This window comes from Drosophila suzukii, unplaced genomic scaffold (assembly GCF_043229965.1).
Source record: "Drosophila suzukii unplaced genomic scaffold, CBGP_Dsuzu_IsoJpt1.0 scf_13, whole genome shotgun sequence".
NCBI lineage: Eukaryota > Metazoa > Arthropoda > Insecta > Diptera > Drosophilidae > Drosophila > Drosophila suzukii.
In genome coordinates this window covers 897,381-918,872 of record NW_027255900.1, presented here as the reverse complement: position 1 = coordinate 918,872, position 21,492 = coordinate 897,381, and the positions used below count along the sequence as shown (strand labels likewise).

General features: G+C 38.1%; 1 protein-coding gene across 3 annotated transcripts in view; it reads right to left on the bottom strand.

Moving 5' to 3' along the window:
• Positions 1-21,492, bottom strand: part of LOC139354692 (polyamine-modulated factor 1-binding protein 1-like) — a 201,196-nt gene that overhangs the window by 77,874 nt on the left and 101,830 nt on the right. For 2 of the 3 annotated variants that reach the window (XM_070998935.1, XM_070998933.1), the window contains exon 2: positions 20,134-20,289. The exons of the other annotated variant lie outside the window; for it this stretch is intronic. In XM_070998935.1, coding sequence (XP_070855036.1) covers positions 20,134-20,289 — 156 coding nt within the window. The remainder of the gene's footprint in view (positions 1-20,133; positions 20,290-21,492) is intronic. 3 annotated transcript variants of the gene reach the window in all.

The following is a 21,492-nucleotide window of genomic DNA, read 5'->3' as shown; positions in this document are numbered from 1 at the left end:
GACAGTGAAGTGTCTACCATAAATATATGGTCTGAAGTGTGTTATTGCCCAATGAATGGCTGCTAGTTCTTGTTCTGTGGTGCTCTTGTTGCTTTCACCTTTCGTAAAGGATCTTGATGCGTATGCCACTGGAAGCTGTAGTCCATTTTTGTTTTGAGTTAGGACTGCTCCACAAGCGTATTTGCTAGCATCTGTGATTATGCAAAATTCTTTGCTAAAATCTGGATATTGCAACAGAGTAGGATTTATTAATGCTGATTTAAGATGTTCGAAGGCGTTTTGACATTGTGTTGTCCATTCGAATTTTACATCTTTCTTACATAATCTTGTTATGTGACGGGAGTATTCAGCAAAATTCTTTATAAAACGTCGGTAATAATTGCAAAATGCAACGAATCTTCTAGCGCCGTCCGCATCATGTTGGACTGGATAATTTTGAATGACGTCGTATTTTTTGTCGTCGGGCAAGATTCCTTTATCTGTGCATTTATGTCCTAAGAAAGTGACTTCATGCATGAAAAATGAACATTTTTCAGGATGTAACTTCAGGTTGTGTTTCCTACATTTCTCGAAAACATCAGTTAAGTTCTTGAGCATATGTTTTTCGGAACAACCTATGACTATTAAGTCATCCGTATAAAGAAATGCTTGCGAAGGTTCTAATCCAGAGAAAGCTATAGTCATCATTCTTTGAAAAGAGTTTGGCGCTATTTTTAAACCGAATGGTAATCGCGTGAAGCGGTACGAACCATTGTTTGTTGAAAAAGATGTTATATCCCGTGAACTTTTTTCCAGTTCAATTTGATGGAAACCTGACATTAAGTCAAGGCATGAGAAGTATTTTGCTCTACCTAGTTGATCTAAAATATCATCGATTCTAGGCAGTGGAAATTTATCAGACAAGAGTTTTTTATTAATTTGACGACTTTTTTGGTACTAACAGAAGTGGGCTATTATAAGGTGATACAGAGGGTTCCACTATTTCATCATTGATGAGTTTTTGGACTTGTTTTTGAATTTCGTCTTGTTGACTATGAGGATTTCTATAATTTTTTATATATACGGGTTCGTCATCAATTAATCTCAGCTTTTGTTTATAAAAATTATTGGTAGTGATCGATTCGGTTTCTAGTCCGAACACATCACTATACTGGGTGCATAATGCTGTAAGTTGTTTATTGAATTGAGGCGGGAAGTTTTTTGCAAGTTGGGATAATACAATTTTTTGTCTGTCTTCTAAGTCCGTTTTTACTATGTCGTAGTTTGAAAGTGGTTCATGATGAATGTTTTTGATATAGACTACTTGATCTGTGTTTGTAGTATTTAGTAATCTTATATATGCATTTTGGACTGTTGCTATGGTATTTGCGATATAGATACCATGCTGAATTTCTTGATTCGGAATTAATACACTGTCTTCTTCTGAATTTATTTCGATTTTTCGGACGACTTGGGATCTTGCTGGCAGAATTAGGGAGTTGTTGCCAGAACTGTATGCTATTGGAACATAAATTGGATATTTTAGGTTATTTGGTCTTATTATAAGCCAGTCCTCAGACGGCTTGAAGTCTAATTGACAGTTGTATCTTTTGATAAAATCGATTCCTAGTATTCCATCACATGGAATAGCGAATTGCATATTTACGATATGGAAATCATGTTGAATTATGTACTTAGAAGTTTGAATTTCAATAGAAGTTAAGCCTTTTGATTTGGTAACTTCCTGACTTATACCCTGTATGTTTATGATGTAATTATCTTGAATGTTTTGAAAATTATCAGAATTTTCCTTCAATAAGGATATTTCCGCACCTGTGTCTAGTAAGAGAACTAATTCTTTTCCTGTTGCTACGTTCGTGAAAGTGACAAATGTATTTTGACTGAGATTTAAAGTGTGAATTTTGATGTTGTTTACTGTCGTGTATCTAAAGGTGTTTGGGAGTTTCCCGAATTTGTTTGTGCCACTCTAACATTGTTATTGTGGTTGTTGTTTCCCCCACGGCTGTTTCCGCCGCTGGTGTTTCCACCACGGTTGTTATTTCTGTTATAATTGTTATTTTGGTTATTTCTGTTATAACCATTGTTTTGATTATATCCGTTATTCTGATAATATCTGGTATTGTTATAATTACCTCGATTATTACCTCGATTATTACCTCGTCCGCGATTTCCACCGCGCTGCGGGTAATTTTTGTAATATAGGACAGTGTTTGGCTGTCCGGTTGCTTCTGTGCAACTGCTTACAAATTTGGATATGGCTTCATTCATTGTATTGAAGGTACCGGCTTGCATTATAGTTTTTACCTTATCTATTTGGCAATTTTTAGTCATTGCTTTCACTGCATGTTGAGTGGAATAACGTCTGGCTAACTCTAGGGATAAGCCATCTGTTATAAATGCACCTTCTAAGGATTTCGTCATCTGCTCAACCTCTTGTGTGTACTGGTTGGCAGTCTTATTGCGTTGTTGTAGGCTCATCAGTTTTGCTGACAACACTTCTACAGATTCGCCTTTGACGTTGTTTTTTAATCTGGAAATGACTTCAGCTATTGTTGTTTCATCTCCGATTAGATTTCTGGCGACACCTTTTAGCTTTGTTTTTATAATTGAAACTGCTAATTGTTCGTGTTCGCCTTTTATTGATTCTACTATTTCTAATGCATCCATAAAACTTGTTAAGTTTTCAGATTTACCATCGAAAACTGGTATAAGCTTGGATGCTGTGTTAATGAAATCAATATTAGATTGTGCCATTGTGATATTGTTTCTTATTTTATTTTCTATTATGGAATTATCATCAGAATCTGTAGAATTATCTAGATCTGACATTAAAACAGCTGGAATAGTAAGATTATTTAAATCTTGCTCTTCTATTTTAGGATTTGTTTCTGTAAGGTCTTCTGATTCTATTTGGTCACTGTCAGTTTGTTTTGTTGATTCCGATTCATCACCAGTTTCAACTGCTAGGGAGGTGTTAAGTATAGTTGGTACCGATATGTCCAACTTAAACTTTTGTTTAATTGATATTAAATTATATCGTAGTCTGATCAAAAATTTTGATACTTGGGACCAATGATCTTGATTTAATTTTTCCTTCTGGCCATATATTAGTATTCGTGCTTCATTAAAGCATTTTACTAGAATTTCCACATGTTTTTTAATGGTATTCTTTTGAATTGGCCTGTTTTGAGTAAGTGACTTATATGATTTGTCAAAGTCAACTTTTATATTATTTAGCTGCTTATATAATTCATTCCATTCCATTATATTGTGGAGATGAATTATTTCTTGGAGACCATCATTACTATTGTTTTACCTAGTATTGGGTGTTCGTCTACTACTGATCTAACCTGTACCCCTGGGATGGTTGATAGGACAATTGCCTTTTGGGTGCTTGTGCAATGAATAAGTGGAGAGGCATCTAAATTAAATGTTTCAATATATAAGTTTTCTAACTCGTAAATGCTTACTGAAGTTGGTGCAACTAATTGCAGAATTCTTTCTCTAAAATAGATGTCCCTACCAAATGTGTTTGCAATTGCTTTTAGCGTAGCCATTTTTAATTAATTTGTTTTTATTTATTTATTTGTTTTTTTTTTTATTCCATTTTCTTTAACTTTTTTTTTTTAAATTTAAATACAGCAATATTTTTATAATAATGTTGTTTGTGCCAAAATGTTTAAATTTTGTCCAGATCATTTGCCTGGCTCATATATTTTTTCTTAAGACATTTATTGTGCAATTTATAAAGTTTATAAAAACAGTTTGCGCACATTATTACAACAATTATTATAAGCAATGTATGAATTAATTCTAAGTCTATGGGGTTTGATTCTACCTTATTAATAACATTTGCAGTGGAATCCACTGTTTTTGTATCAATTAAACCCATCTTTGGGGTTGGTATTCTTAAAATATATCTTGGTCTGTCAAATTCTTTGAATTTTTGAATCAATTCGTAAATGTTGTTAATGTTATTCATAAACAACTAGTTTAATATTATTAATTTTGATCTTACTTTACTTTTACTTTTTGACCAATTATTATCATATTTTACATATAATTTCCTGCCTATTTTGTGTATGGTTTTCAGGCCATACTCTAATCGGGCAACTTTTATGTCGCTCAATTTTTACAATTGTTTTTATAATATAAATGAAAAAATATGCATCGCAGTGCAATTAAAAAAATTTTTGCAACGCAGTGCAAAGATAAAAAAATTATGCGCTCTTGGTAGCGCTGTCGGTTCACACTTCCTTGGTACCGGTGCTGGCTGCACAGGTGTACTTTATGTTGGGGCACCGGTGCTGGCTACACAGGTGTACTCGCAGAACGGGGAGCACAGTGGTCCCTCGCAGTCATCTGGGTACGTCTTCTTTAGTTTTTGTATGGCAACTTTATCTGGAGGAGGCAATGTGTTTTTATTTTTTGAAATATTTTGGATTACAGGGTAGGTGGATGTGGCTGTAGCTGTGGTCTGATTTTTTCGTTCTGATAGCAAATTTTTTAGGTATTCGACTTCGGCATGTATTTTTACCGAGTCGTTCCACTGTATTGCTTTGCCGCTGTTGAGCAGCTTCAGTAGATGAGCCTTTCTGGCTTTTAATCTTTTGACCACGCCACTTCTTTTGGCACACATCACACTCTACTCACTGCGTTTCTTCTCTTGTTCTTGTTGTTGTTGCCGTTTTTGCTGTTGTTGCCTTTGTTGTTGCTGTCGTCTTTGTTGCTGTTGATTGCTGCTGTCGCCTTGGTTGCTGTCTTCTTATTTTTCGAAGTCCCGATCCATGTCCAGATCCAGGTCCAGATCCTTTAGGACCAATGTCACGGTCGCCATGTTGTGTGAAACTCCTTGTGTTGGAAATGTTAATAATCTTTATCCATTTTTATTGATAACGCATATCTTTGGTAGTTTTGTTATATTCTTTATTTGTTTGGTTTGCTTGGCAGGAGCAGCGTTAATGCCGCTTCCAACGTCAAGTTGTTTCTGATTTTACAATTTGCCTTAGGATCTAAGTAAGCCTAATTCTCGTAGCTGCGCTGCTTACAGTTGGGCGGCAGAGAGATGGCTATGTATATCTTATGTATATAAAGTGTATTTAATTATGCTCTCTTTGGCTGGAGCGCGAGGGCATGTGTATGTACTTGAGTTTGGCTGAGCGGCCGGCGTGTGCAACAGAATGCTGACACTTGCACTTTCTTTGAGAGCGCCGATCGACTCATGTTTCGGCCACTTAGGGTTTTTGACCGAGCCTTTTGTTTATATAAACACTGCAACAAAGTGTTACAGTGTGTTTGTTTCAAGTACTCTTGGTACAGTAGATATTCGATATAAGTGCATACTACATCTCCCTCCTTTTGAAAAATAACGTAATATTATGAAGTTATTTTGTTAATATATTTTACTTAAAGAAATATTTATTTTTGTTTAAAAAAAATTTTTTTTTTTTTAAACTTCTTTTTTTTTTTTTTTTTAAAGAGAATGGAATTGGTAATAAAATATGTATTAAAAGAAAAAGTATTTTTTAACATGAAGTGTAAAAGAATTTCTAAACATGGTTACACTCATAAGTATTTCTAAACATGGCTATGTTAAATGCAATTATGAAATAAACATTTTTAATCTATCTTTATGTACTATTTGTTTTTTATTTTTGTTATTTATTATAGTTATGTTATCTCTATCTCCTATTTGTTCTACCCTATAAGGACCTGTATATTTCGAATCTAACTTATGTCCTGTTTCATTTTTCAATAAAACCCGATCTCCTATTTTTAAATCGAAATCTAAACTAGTTTTGTCGTAACTAATTTTCTGTTTCAGCTTATGAGATTCTAGCATTAGTCTAGCTCTCTTAATTGCCTGTTCTAATCTAAATTTGGATTCCTTAGCATAATCTTCTATATTATAAAGGGGTTTTATTTTATCTATGCTATTAAAGTGTTTTGGTAGATTTGAAGTTTTACCGAAAACTAGCTCATATGGACAATAGTCATGTGCCATGGATGGGGTTGTATTAAAAGAATATACGAAGTATCGTAGCCATACATCCCAATCTGTTTTGTCAACTGAGATGTATGAACGAATGAACTCATTTAGTGTTCTGTGGCTTCGCTCCACGGTACCTACTGTCTGGTGGTGGTGTGCAGTTGAAGTTATGTTTTTAATATGTAAATATTTACATAGATCTTCAATAATTGAATTTTTATATTCTGTTCCCATGTCCGTAATGAACGTCTTCATTGGACCGTACTTTAGAATAAAATCTTCAAATATAGCTTTTGCTACTGTATTTGCGCTTTTATTTGGTATAGGTATAGCTACTAGGTATTTAGTTAAATCGCAGATGAGTGTTACTGCGTATTCGTTTCCATTATTCGATTTTGGAAGTGGACCAATAGTATCTTCAATTACTCTATCAAAAGCTCGTTGTGGAGTTTCGGTTATAGTTAGTGGGGTCTTTGTATGTTTAGTCGTTTTCGACTTTTGGCATTTAGAACATTTCTTTATATGTACTCTTTTATGTCTTTGGACATATTTTTCCAGTAATAGTGTCTCTGGACCTTGGCCAAGGTTTTTGTAATGCCTGTATGACCACCTTGTATTGGATCATCATGGAATGTAGACAATATAGCTTCTTTTTCTTTATTATGTTTTATTACGGTCACCGGGTTGAGTAGCGCTACTCTCAATGATTTCAATATTTTATTGCCCATAATTTTAAAATTATCAATTGAAACAAGTTCAAAGATATTTTCCCACGGTGCCACTTTGAGTTGGCTGACTTTGTGAATACCGGCCTGCTTTTCAAGCCTTTGAAAGAATTGACCTAAGTCAATGGTTCCATTAGTATACAAATCGCTTACATCATAACTTGCTGTAATTTTCTTTCCGTGCTTAAATAAACACATTTTATTATTTACATGCAAGGTCACTACTTTACGTACTTCATCATTGTTTATGACTTCATATACGTTGGGCTTTGAAGCTTTTTCTATAGGTTGCTTATGCAATTCTATTTGATCTTTTCCTGCGCAGGATTTCTGTCTACTTTGGTTTCTGGTAGTGACTTTCAGAATTTTATTACTTGTTTGTATATTTGTTAGGTCTGTGATTGTTATTCTGGAGAGCGCATCGGCTACATAGTTGTCTTTACCCTTTAGATACTCCACCGTAAAATTATATTCCTCTAATTCAAGTCTCATTCGTGTTAGTTTGGAACTTGGATTTACCATTGAAAATAAGTATGTCAGTGCTCTATGGTCTGTTTTGACAGTGAAGTGTCTACCATAAATATATGGTCTGAAGTGTGTTATTGCCCAATGAATGGCTGCTAGTTCTTGTTCTGTGGTGCTCTTGTTGCTTTCACCTTTCGTAAAGGATCTTGATGCGTATGCCACTGGAAGCTGTAGTCCATTTTTGTTTTGAGTTAGGACTGCTCCACAAGCGTATTTGCTAGCATCTGTGATTATGCAAAATTCTTTGCTAAAATCTGGATATTGCAACAGAGTAGGATTTATTAATGCTGATTTAAGATGTTCGAAGGCGTTTTGACATTGTGTTGTCCATTCGAATTTTACATCTTTCTTACATAATCTTGTTATGTGACGGGAGTATTCAGCAAAATTCTTTATAAAACGTCGGTAATAATTGCAAAATGCAACGAATCTTCTAGCGCCGTCCGCATCATGTTGGACTGGATAATTTTGAATGACGTCGTATTTTTTGTCGTCGGGCAAGATTCCTTTATCTGTGCATTTATGTCCTAAGAAAGTGACTTCATGCATGAAAAATGAACATTTTTCAGGATGTAACTTCAGGTTGTGTTTCCTACATTTCTCGAAAACATCAGTTAAGTTCTTGAGCATATGTTTTTCGGAACAACCTATGACTATTAAGTCATCCGTATAAAGAAATGCTTGCGAAGGTTCTAATCCAGAGAAAGCTATAGTCATCATTCTTTGAAAAGAGTTTGGCGCTATTTTTAAACCGAATGGTAATCGCGTGAAGCGGTACGAACCATTGTTTGTTGAAAAAGATGTTATATCCCGTGAACTTTTTTCCAGTTCAATTTGATGAAAACCTGACATTAAGTCAAGGCATGAGAAGTATTTTGCTCATCCTAGTTGTTCTAAAATATCATCGATTCTAGGGAGTGGAAATTTATCAGACAATGGATTGGTCGTTCGCTTTTGTATTGTATATAAAGTCCAATCTAGATTAGATTGCGTGTAAATTTAGAACAGTGCCATGATTGGTTAGAGCGTCGTAGGTTTCTCCCATGATTTTGTTTCGTAAAATTGTTAACGCGATAAAATTCTGCTGACTCTGAATTTCATTGCAGTTTTTGCAGCCGTCCTCCAACCTACGTTTTGTATTGGGTCCCCGGTGAACTTCGGTAATGATTTGATTACTTTAAGAGTGGTTTTACATATTTACTTACATGTTTCTATATTTGGGTCAACTTCTTGAATTTTATAGTCTTCTACTATGTCAGCATCTGTAGCTAACTTTTTCTCCACGCAATCTATTTTTTCGCTTACTTCGCTTTATTGAACATTAATTAATCTATTAATTAATTCCACAGTTAAGTTACTGGCTGAGCCACCTGCAGAAAAATTACCAAAACATCCAGTTGTCATTGTTAAATTTATTTCACCGAAACTATTTTTAAAATTTTCCATGTTGCTTCCTTCAATTCTATATGGTTTTTTATCAACATTTTTTGCCTTAAATTTAATTTTATAATTTTTTTTTAAGACACTTTTAAAAATAAATTTTAAATAACCTCACGATACTGTCCGATGGAGTCTTGCTTCAGTTTGTGCGATGATCTTCCTTCTTGACGTTTCTTTGGGATTGTTATGGTTGTTTGGTTGCTTTTTGTTTTTATTTTTTGCCGTTTCGAATTTGTTTTGCTTTGATAGTGTTCTTTATGTTTATGAGTTTTAATCAACTAATGTTTACTTTAAATGGGTTATTTCATTGATTGTTTTCCATTTAAAATTTATCACGATCACTCTATCTTTGTTTTGTGTCGTTGGTGGATGTTTTAATTTTTCAAATAAAAATTTGGAGACCAAGGATGGAGAGCGAGAGAGTTTGGAGACCAAGGATGGAGAGCGAGAGAGTTTGGAGACCAAGGATGGAGAGAGAGAAAGTTTGGAGACCAAGGATGGAGATCGAGAGAGTTTGGAGACCCAGGGTGGAGAGCGAGTGAGTTTGGAGACCTCGCGGGCAAGGCAAGAGTGCCGTGGGCAAAAGCGGATAACGGGACTCCACCGGACTTTGGACTCTCCCGTGAACTTTGGACCGGGAGAAGAAGTGCCACATCTCGGCAGTGGAGCGGCACACAGGCGTGCCACCAGCATCACGGGAGTCAGCGGGACGACAGCAGTGGGCGGAGCATCGATGGGAAGCGGTACGTGGAGGACAAGTGGGTCAACCAGGAGGCACGGACTTTGGACCCGGAGTGGAGAGATTCAGCGGGCCATGCGCAATAGGGAACTAACGGTTCCCGGAGGCCCTATATAAGGCCGCAGAGCGCTGGCAGCTGGATCAGCCGATCACAAGGTGTCAAACCGTCAAGATCACTCAGATACCAAAGTGAACAATCAAACAACCAGATAATCTACAAGGGAGCAACAGCAAGTCGAGTCGCCAGAGAAGCAGCTCCGTGGGAGCCCACAAGGAGCAAGATTGGGATATCAGGAATCTCCAAATTGAGACGCAGGTAGCTGAGGTCCAGAGGGCATCACACGGCTAGGTCAAGGCGGTCGATTAACCTTATCCACAAAGTCCTGGCGTTACGCCTGGAGAGAGTATAACAAGCCAGAAGGGAGAGCGGTTGATCGGTACGGTCTCGAGTGGAATTGTCCAGGAGAGCCATACAGATTCGACTTGCGTAGTCCCGGAGCGGCGTGCCCGAACGCCGAGTACGAGAAGCCACGCGGAAACGTCCCGGACAAAAAGCAAAAATGGTGAGGCTAGGGTGGAACGTTCCTTTACACTATGCGTGGAAGCGAGGCAGCTTCCTGGCGTTCCGCCTTGACTGTCTGCGCGGGCTGAGCAGAAACCCCAGTGGGACCATCCGGGACAGAGCAAGGGACAGGCGGCGGTGTGTCGAAAGGAGCGATCCTGGAGAACGCAGCTTCTGTTCACCCTAGTCTGAGAACAATGACGCTTCCCTAAGCCCGTACGGTTGATACCCCTCGCGAGTCCGAGTCGTTAACAGCAGTCACCAAGTCACGAGTGAGAAGCGAACAGCGAGCGAGCGTCTTCAGGGAGCTGCGAGGATCTTCAGGGAGCTACGAGGATCTTCAGGGAGCTGCGAGTATCTTCAGGGAGCTACAGGACTGGAGCACCGAGTCATCAAGGCAAGAGGTCGTCGAGTCAATTAGGACCGTCGGAAGTACCGAAGGTCACAAGCAACGAGTCAAGGCCAACCAAGCTACTAAGACTTGTAATAATATACCCGCATTAAACCCAATACGAACCCGTGAATTCTGTGCTTTCTCACTGAGCTACTGGGCGGTCACGTTAATATAAATTTGGTGGGACGAACATACAATATACTGAGCTAGCCGCACGAATCTCGTAGCGAGCAGACCACAAAAATCAGTTCTGTTTGTGCCTAACCGAAGTAGACACTTCCGGGTCACACCGCGGGACAAGGGGTAATGAGCACTTGTCGCTGGCACGGGGACGCTTTGATGGCAGGACGATCGCGTTGCGGCAATGGTAACGATGGTTACTGTGATGCCGGACCACAGGCGATGCTGGAGCTGCGCTGAGGGTGAGCTAACGTGGTTAGCTGCTAGTTGAGATAGTGTATTACGAGCCCTATTCCCAGTTGTAGGAAGTAGAACCGCGGAGTTAAGAGGTGTGTTGATAACTGATTTATTCTTCATTTGATACCTGCTTATATACTACTTGGAACACGGAAGCTTAGTGTAATGATTAGTGAAATAAGCTATATTCTAAAGTAGGTCAGGGAATTATGATTATGGTGCAGTTGGCTCAGCTAAACTGCAACATGTGTTGACTGCATTGGTGCGTCAGTGTGCCGTTGAGTCTGAGCGACGGTGAGTCGGTGAGACGGTGAGTTAGTGAGACATATAATATGCTGATCAGCAATTCTCATATGCAGTGGGTGCTACTGAACGCCTGGTACTGACGCTGCAACATGTGCTGACTGCATTGGCGGGTCAGTGAGCCGTTGAGTCGGTGAGACGGTCAGTTAGTCTACTGGCTACTGCTTGATTTGTTGGGTGTGGTCATGTTGAGTACCTTTGGGTATGAACAAGTTCGTTACAAGGGTTATAAGCTCTATTCCCGTTGATAACTGATTTATTCTTCATTTGGTACATGTTTATATACTACTTGGAGCTCGAAAGTTTAGTCTAATGATTAGTGAAATAAGCTATATTCTAAAGTAGGTAGGCAGGTAGGTAGGTCAGAGTTGGCTCGGCTGACACTATAAAATATGCTGAATGGGTCAGTGTTCCGTTGAGTCGGTGAGGTAGTGAGACTTATAATATGCTGATCAGTAATAGTCATCTGCATTGGGTGCTACTGAGCGCCTGGTACTGCTCCCAACATGGCTACTGCTTGATTTGTTGCGTGCTGGTCATGTTGATCACCCTTGGGTACGAACACGTAAGCTCCTACAACTTTATTTTTTGTTTAAAATAAAAGCTTATGCTGTAACAATGACAACCGGATGTTTTGTTAATTTTTCTGCAGGTGGCGTAGCCACAGCCAGTAACTTAACTGAGGAATTATTTAATTAATAGATTAATTAATGTTCAATAAAGCGAAGTAGAAGACTATAAAATTCAAGAAGTTGACCAAATATAGTAACGTAAATTAATATGTAAAGCCACTCTTGAAGTAATCAAATCATTACCGAAGTTCACCGAGGACCCAATACAACACGCAGGTTGAAAAACGGCTGCAAAAACTGCAATGAAATTCAGAGTCAGCAGAATTTTACCGCGTTAACAATTTTACGAAACAAAATCATGAAGGAGAGGAGGATAATAATTGGCCACAGAATAGAAATTTTTGGAAAAACAATAATCAGAATACCAATAAAAAAAACAACCCCTCGAGCTAATTGACGTTGATCCATCGCTCCAAATGAAATAAAATTAATTATCAATTTACAAAAAGGATCTACAGTTCATGGATATTAAATTATTAAATATCACTATATAAATATACTCGAGACTTGCCATTTGTTCTATGAAATAAATAAAAATAAAAAAAAATTTTGATTGTAAAAGTTACGAAAGCACAGATACTATATTTGTGGAAAGTAGCAAGAAAAGTTTGGGATCAATAAATCCTGAATATGCCGACGTAGAAATATCCGTCAATAAAAATTGATCAAGTTTGGGCCAAAAAATCCTGGACTCGCCGACGTAGAAATATCCGTCAATTTTAGTTTTAACGAATGCTTTTGGTTGAACAAGTAGGGAAAACTTGCCATGAATGTATGGATGATATTATTATTTTTTTCAAACATTGAAAACATTATGCTGAACTAATAACAATGGTTAATATTTTACAAAGAGGATACACCTATCCCTCGCTTTGCGTCGTTTCGTTTTGCCATTTTTATTGGGTTGGCAAGAAAGTCATGTCGTTTTTTTTCAATATTTTCAAAGATGATTTATTTATATCAGGACTTATAATTAATCAATTATGTATTGGCCGTTTTGTTCGACCACTAATGACCATCTTTCGGGCAGCTGCATAATTCCGCGCTCGAAGAACTTTTGGTCTTTTCCAGCAAAGAATCGAGACAAGTGGTTTTCGACAGCCTCATCTGAATCAAAGTTTTTACCATTCAAAAATTTTGAAGAGAGCGAAACAAATGGTAATCTGAAGGTGCTAAGTCCGGACTATAAGGTGGATGTGGTAGCACTTCCCAATTCAGCTCCGTTAATTTTTGCCGAGTGACCAAAGGTGTGTGGGGCCTAGCGTTGTCATGGTGAAAGACTATACCCTTGCGATTAGCTAGTGCCGGCTCCTTTTCTTTAATTTTTTCCGCCAAATTGGATAGCTGGCGACAGTACACATCTGAATTGATGGTTTCATTCCGTCCCAGCAGCTCAAAGTGCACTACACCCTTCCAATTCCACCAAACAGACAGCATAACTTTCCTCTGATGGATATCGGCCTTTGATGTGGCTTGGGCTGGCTCATCTTTCTTGCTCCATGATCTTTTTCGTTGGACATTATTGTAAACAACCCACTTTTCGTCGCCAGTAATGATCCGCTTCAAAAAAGGATCGTTTTTAATCCGTTGCAGCAGAGAATAGCAGATGTTGATACGCTTAGTTAGGTGAATTTCCTTTAAGTTATGCGGAACCCAAACATCGAGCTTGCTTACGTAGCCAAGTTTCTTCAAATGGTTTTCAACCGTTGTATGCGACACACTGAGCTTCTCTGACATCTCCCGCGTTGAATAGCGCCGGTTTTCATCCAGCAAAGCCTGAATTTGTTCGTCAAAAACGGCCGATGGTCGACCAGAACGTGGGGCGTCTTTAACTCCAAAATCTCCAAGCCTGAATTTGGCAAACCAGCGCTGACATTGGCGATCACTCATGGCATCTTTACCATACACTTCGCACAATTTTTCGCGAGCTTCGACCGCTTTTTTTCCTTTTCGGAAGTAAAAAAGCAAAATATGCCGAAAATGCTCACTTTGGTCCTCCATGTTTAATTTGCTATAGCTTCCACAAATGTTATCGAATAATTACCAAATTTTCGTCGATAGTACCTAAGACAATAAGCTTTAAAACGATACTAAAAAGTGTGACCCTGGTGCTCGATTAGTCGTAAATAAATTAGATTAAAAACGATTACTAAAAAAAACGACATGACTTTCTTGCCCACCCAATATTACAGCGCCACATGTTTGTAATTCACCGGCCGGACCTTGTCATGATACATTGGCGGTCGCGAGCAGAACATATCCTCTAGGGTTGTCGTGGCCTGGGTAGGGTTACTGCGCCGGACACTGGATTGCTAGTATATACAACGAGATGCGACAGTTTCAGCATAAGCTTTTATTTTAAACAAAAAATAAAGTTGTAGAAGCTTACGTGTTCGTACCCAAGGGTGCTCAACATGACCGGCCGTAAAATGAAGAATAAATCAGTTATCAACGCAACGTATAACTCCACGTTTCTACTTTCCAGCTCCGGGAATAGAGCTTGTAACCCTACCCTACACTACCTCAACTAGCAGCTAACCACGTTAGCTCAACCTCAGCGCAGCTCCAGCATCGCTTGTGGTCCGGCATCGCAGTAACCATCGCACAGTGGTTCCGTCAGAGGCCAAAAATCAAAAAATTTGATGACATATTTTTTAAGCAAAATGTATCAAAATTGTCTCTTAAAAGTCCAAACTTCTCTTTGGCATGCCGGATTTTACTAGAAATCTAACGGTACTTTCTAAAAATAGATTTGCAATCGTGAACACGTGTTCATTTTGGCAACGCAGCTGCGCTTTGGAAGTTATTTCTCTCTTTCAATTCGCCCTTTAAAGTGATCAGACGTACGCTGCAGTGCTCCGATTTGAATAATTTAACATGAATTATGAAATTGAAGGTATTTACTTTAAATTGAGATATTAATAATTAATTAATTCGTTGCAGTATATGACCCCCTTAGAAAAGTTCAAAGTTTTGTGTTCGGTGGCTTTTACTTCAATGTCTGCCATGTTTGTAATTCTAAGTAACTTATTTGCCTGTACATTGTTCTTAGTTTTAACCAATAAGCAGCCCGATCGAGTGTTTTTGCATGATTCCACTTCTCCTCCGCATGCGAAATCGATGGTTTTTTTAATTAATTAGAAAGGGTGATACATTTTCAAAAGACTTATTGTCGGTTCTGTTGATTACAATGTATTTTGGTTCGCCTAGGTGTTTGTTGTATAGTGATGTTCTACCTATGTCAGGCGGTTTATCCATTGTTGTTGTTTTTATTGGGCTGGCGCCCGGCACGTGGATTTGTGTTTGATGTGTTTGTTGTTTTTGATTGTTGCGAATTTTGTTTTGTGCACTTGTTTGTTTTTTTGCTAGTAAGCTAGCGGGCGCTGCTGTTGGCGATTAGCACTACGGGAGCTCAGAGGTAACACGTCTTATCTCCAAGAAGTTTGAGGTGAAACTGATAATTTCATTTTGTTTTCTATTGTCTATTTGAATCTAGTTTATTTTCTACATGGTTGGATATTTACAGTGTTTTATTTTTATGCTTATTTTCGATTTAATTTTTATTTTATTAAAATTATATTTTATTGATAATTTTAGCTTTGATCAGGAAGTTTGACATGATGTTGAATTTAAATTAACTAAATTAAAATTATATTGATTAATTTAAATAATAAAGGACTTTATTTATAGCTGATATGTGCAACCAAACTTTTCTTACTATCCTTACCGCACTCTTCGCTTTATGCACCTGCTGTTCGTAAGTACATTAGTTCACTAAGAAAAACTCAATATATATGTATAGTATTCGTTTTCTCTAATTACACATCACGTTTCACACTTTGTCTTTCGATTCGGTTTATTGAAATGAATTTTAATGCATATTTCAATCATATAGTATCTTCGAGGATTAACTATTTCTTAGGTTTTGATTTTCATTTGATCCCCAATTGTCTTGTACGGGGCTATAGACCTTTGGTTATGAATAAGTTAACTTTGGTTTTGATTGGCTAGTTTATCACATTTCACTAGTTTTCCATTGTATGCTAATGGTCACTACTCCTCTGAACGCACAGTGGTTCCGTCAGAGGCCAAAAATCAAAAAATTTGATGACATATTTTTTAAGCAAAATGTATCAAAATTGTCTCTTAAAAGTCCAAACTTCTCTTTGGCATACCGGATTTTACTAGAAATCTAACGGTACTTTCTAAAAATAGATTTGCAATCGTGAACACGTGTTCATTTTGGCAACGCAGCTGCGCTTTGGAAGTTATTTCTCTCTTTCAATTCGCGCTTTAAAGTGATCAGACGTACGCTGCAGTGCTCCGATTTGAATAATTTAACATGAATTATGAAAATGAAGGTATTTACTTTAAATTGAGATATTAATAATTAACTTTCCTGAAAAAGTTTTTTCGTAAAACTAATTTCATCGAATAACCCTTTTTTGTGTATTTTTTAAAGTATATTTTATGTTTAGTTAGACTTTTAGTTATGTTCCAAGAAATCCCAGAACTTGGTTTGTATGTTTTTGTGATCGTCTTATTTTAGGTTACTAAATATTTTAAAATTAGCTGCCGAAATTTGCCGATGTGTGTTTTCTACTAATATTACTAAATCAGTTAAAGGTGAGTCTTTGCTTATTGTGCTGTTGCGCTTTTGCGCTGTTGCTTTGTCTTCGTCTTTAGTGGTTAGTGTTTTTGCAAAAATATTAATTTGTAAATTATTATTTAAATTTTGATTTTGGATTTTGATAGGTGCATCGCAAAAATGTGTTTTTCCACGTCTGCATATTTTTAATATGTGGTGCACAGGTAATGGAACCAAAGCCGAAAAAATGAGGAAATTGATTTCCGATGTGCAAGCGGATATTGAAAACAACGGCTACATTATTCCAGAGTTGAGCGAAATATCCAATAAAATTGAGAACCTCTGCAAAACAATTGTAACTTTTTGGAAAAATTACAAACGGACAAAATCTGCAGTTATTAAATATCAATCTGGATGGCTTAATACAAAAGAATCAATTTCAATAAAACGCCCCTATTGCAAATCAAATCAAATAGAGGAAAGTGCTCATCGGGGCCGTCCTAAACTTGAATTTGAGGAGGCTTCAGAGAGAACAAAGCGACGACGTGTCGGTCAGCTCATTAAAATAGATGAATCCGCTGTTTCTTCTCTACGTAATGATGATCGAAATCAAAATTTCCTGCCGGCAGATCCCATGGAAGTTATTTCGCTTTTAATGGAGACCTCCATGACGAAGCACCAATATTTGCTGATAAGAAACTTTGTAAATAGCAAAATATCCTTTGAATTTTTTCCCAGTTACCAAAGATTACTAAGTCTCAAAAAAATAAGATACCCTGATGGTATTTATATAGACGAATCTCGTGCGGAAGTCGAACTACAAAGCTTACTAGACAATACGGCATCTAGTATAATAGAGCTTCAAAATAACATCATTGAAACTATGCCTGAAAATATAGTTACGAATTTAACTTTAATTGGAAAATGGGGCTTCGATGGAAGTACAGGGCATAGCGAGTATAAGCAAAAGTTTTCAAACGGTGATTTGGACGACAGAAGCTTATTTGTAACATCCTATGTACCTCTCCAACTGGTTACTCAAATAGATAACACAATAATTTGGAAAAACCCCCGGCCATCATCGACTCGTTACTGTCGACCAATAAGATTTCAATTTAAGAAAGAGACCGCGAAAGTGTCGAAAGACGAAGCAGAATATTTTGACGCAAAAATTAAACAATTAAAGCCAAAAGAATTAAGCGTCTCTAATAAAAAAGTTGTTATTACCCATAGCTTGCATCTTTCAATGGTTGATGGAAAGGTGTGCAACGCAATCAGCGAATCATCCTCGGCAACGTGTTATATATGTGGAGCAAAGCCAACAGAAATGAACAATATACAAAAATGTTTGAGTAAAGAAGTTCGCCCAAGATTTTACGAATTTGGCTTATCTCCACTACATTCTTATATACGCTTCTTTGAATATTTTTTACATATTTCAAATAAGCTAGAGGTCAAAATGTGGCAAGTACGCGATGAAGAAAAGAAGATGCAAGTATTGAACAGGAAGAAACACATTCAGGAGGAATTTCGCGAAAAAATGGGAATACTGGTGGACAAACCTAGAGATGGAGGTAGAGGATCTTCAAACGACGGAAATATCGCAAGGAAATTCTTTTGTAATGCAGATTTGAGCTCCGAAATAACAGGAATCGATGCATCTTTGATTCACAGATGTGCAACATTATTGCAAGCCATGGCATCGGGATTCAAAATTAATGTGGAGAAATTTGAAAATTACGCGCTGGATACAGCCAAATATCTTATAGCTGCATATCCATGGTACTATTTACCGGCTACCGTCCATAAGGTCTTAATTCATGGTTCAGCTGTAATAGAGTATGCATTAGTGTCGATAGGAGAGCTTTCAGAGGAAGCAGCAGAGTCCAATAACAAGGAACTAAAAAAATGTAGACTTCAACACAGTCGGAAAGTATCTCGTACTTTAACAAACACAGATGTCATGAACTATTTATCAATTTTTAACAGGACAGAGACAACTTCCTAAAATCTTCCTTACATCTGTCTACGAATTACTTGATGATGCTTTATAATTTTTGTTTCATTTATATTTTGTTTGTTGATTTTTATTTTAGTTTTTTAAGAATATGTATAACTACGAAAAATATCTTCCATACCAAAATCGTAATAAATTAGATTAAACAAATATGTTTTTATAATTCGGTATCGATTGTTCCTATGGGAGCTATAGGATATAGCCGATCGATAAGTCCGATTTTTGTTGCTATATGTTTAGACAAATTTGCTAAATTATTGTTATAAATTTCAGCACGTTATGACCATTATTAGTATTTTTGGCCGCTCTTCCATACAAGCGGATCCACTGTGCATCGTTACAATTGCCGCGACGCGAACGTCCTGCCAGCAAAGCGTGGCCCTGCAAGCGACAAGGGCTCATTACCCCCTTGTCCCGCGGTGTGACGCAGAAGTGTCTACTTCGGGCGTTAGAGTGGGCGTGGCACGCTGCTGAAATAAACTTGCGCTGCGAAAGAAGCTCAGGAGTCTGCATGCCAAATCTCAATAGGCGAGCTCTTATAGTTTCCGAGATCTCCGCGTTCATCCGGACAGACAGACAGACCGACAGACGGACTTGCTAGTATATACAACGAGATGGGACAGTTTCAGCATAAGCTTTTATTTTAAACAAAAAATAAAGTTGTAGAAGCTTACGTGTTCGTACCCAAGGGTGCTCAACATGACCAGCACCCAACAAATCAAGCATTAGCCATGTTGGGAACAGTACCAGGCGCTCAGTAGCACCCACTGCAGATGACTATTACTGATCAGCATATTATATATATTAACAAGGATGTTTGACCAAAGTGCTTCAAGTTGCAGCAGATCTCGGATTTGGGAAGTGAAATCGGAATTGAAGCCCGCCACCAGACGGAATATAGACTGGATCGATTCCTTTGTGGACACTTAAGCGTCTTCCTTTATTAATTTCGCCATTCGTAATGGGGTATAATCATTATATGCCCAAATTCTTTATTGTGAATGTGTGGGGTTTAAAATTTGACAAAATGTAGCCAAGCTCGCGCAAGAAGTATTGTTTATAGTGTGCTTAGACGCTAGCATCATTGTCAAACATTCAAAAACCATGTTTACATTGTAGACTCGTCCTTTAAACATTATAGTTTATCGAAAAGATTAAGTGTGTTCTATAAGAAGCTTTAAGTCCGAACACACTGTTTAAGTGTTTTATAAGGGGTCACCTTGCGAGTGTAATACAAATAATTCTCGTTTGTCGGTCGCTGATTCTCTTAGTCAGTTTGACACGTTTCTGTTGGCGCTTCCATAACATGAGGTGCCACAGATCCACATAGCGGCGAAAACTTTAATTGCCAATAACGCCCATAATGCTAAAATTTATTTTTTCTGTTTTATTTTGCTCGTTAATTCCAATCTTTCCAAATGGTAAAAATCCTACCACCACTAAATTCAAATAACTTCTTGTAACGAAGGCTACTGACGATACAAATACATTTCAGTTTTCATTAGTAGGATTGGCATAAGAAACTTGGGCTGCGCAGTAGGCCCTATAGTCTTTATGCTTACTCCCAACTCTCTAACCTTATGTTTCCGAGATTACACGATTCACACGAAATGTCAGATGGACAGACGGACATGGCAGGATCGACACCTTTGGTGATCTTGGCCACGATTGTATACACTTTATTCTTTATGTGTTCGGCAAAAATTCATTCTACCTGTTACATACTTTCCAACGAATACAAAATAGCCGATTTCTGTACGACTAACAGGTAAACAAATTAAACATTTGTTTAGTTTTCTTACCATAAGCTGCTGATATTGACAATCATACGCATTTAAGGCAATGCTACGATTTAGTAATTCGCGGCGAAGTTCGTCGATCTCTATTTTTTGGCACTCAATCTTTTGGGCAGCACACTTGGCGGACAGCAGCTCTTGCATCATTTGTTTGCACCGGAACTGTAAAATAAATAAAATTTTTTATTAATTTTTGTCAGAAGTTTGTAACGCAGGAGCACACGATTGCGACCCTTTAAATTCTGAATATTCTTAACCAAAATTGATAGTGTCGACATACTCATGTCCATCTGATTCACCAGCGTGTGCGAGCTTAGCTTAAAACCAGCGTTTAAAACCCTCCCGAATTGGTCTTTTATTTCCTATAGATTTTATAGAAACTTTAGGATATAACTAACAAAATTAGTCTGCTTTGAAGCTCAGTTCAGTGTAAGAGCTATTGACATGAAACTCTGCCAATCTTATTTTGTAAATGATCCTAACTACTTCCGACGCTAAGATTTTTTTATGCTTACCTTGATTATGATTACTCTTGCCGATCGGACGAATTTATCCTGAACCAATTTAATCAAATACTAGCAATATACATTACTGATTTTGTTGGTCTGCTCGCTAGCTCAGAAGATTGTATGTTCACGTCACCGTTCTCAGACAAGGCTGAACAAACCTTGCTCTCCCTAGCGTAGACGAACGGACCTCAGCAACTTGTGTCTCAATTCGGAGATTCCTGGTGTCCCAATCCGATCTGGCTCCTTGTAGGCTTCCCACGGCGCTGCTTCCGACGACTCGCCTGGTTGTGGCTTCCTTGAAGTTTACTTGGTTGACTGTTCACTTTCTTGACTTGTCTTGATGGTTTAACTCCTTGTGATCGACTGATCCAGCTGCCGGAGTTCAGCGGCCTCCGGGATCCCTTTTGCGCACATCCCGAAGAATCTCCCCACTCCGGGTCCTAAGTCCGTGGCTCTTGTTTGACCCACTTGTCCTTTACGCACATCTCCCAACCCCAATGCTCCCCAATGCTGCCGTCCCGCTGGTTCCGGTGATGCATGTGGCACGCCTGTGTGCTGCTTCGCTGCCGAAAAGTGGCACTACTTCCCCCGTTCCAAAGTTCACGGCAGAGACCAAAGTCCGGTGGAGTTCCGTTGTTCCGTTTTGCACACGGCACTCTCGCTCTGCCCGCCAAGTCTTCACTCTCTCATTTTGCGCACCTTGGTCTCCAAACTCTCTCATTCTCCATCCTTGGTCTCCAAACTCGCTCATTCTTCATCCCTGGTCTCCAAACTCTCTTCTTCTACCACATTGGTCTCCAAACTATCTTCTTCTCCAACTGCTCCTCGCCGCGCAGTTACTAAGCGAATTCGCCGA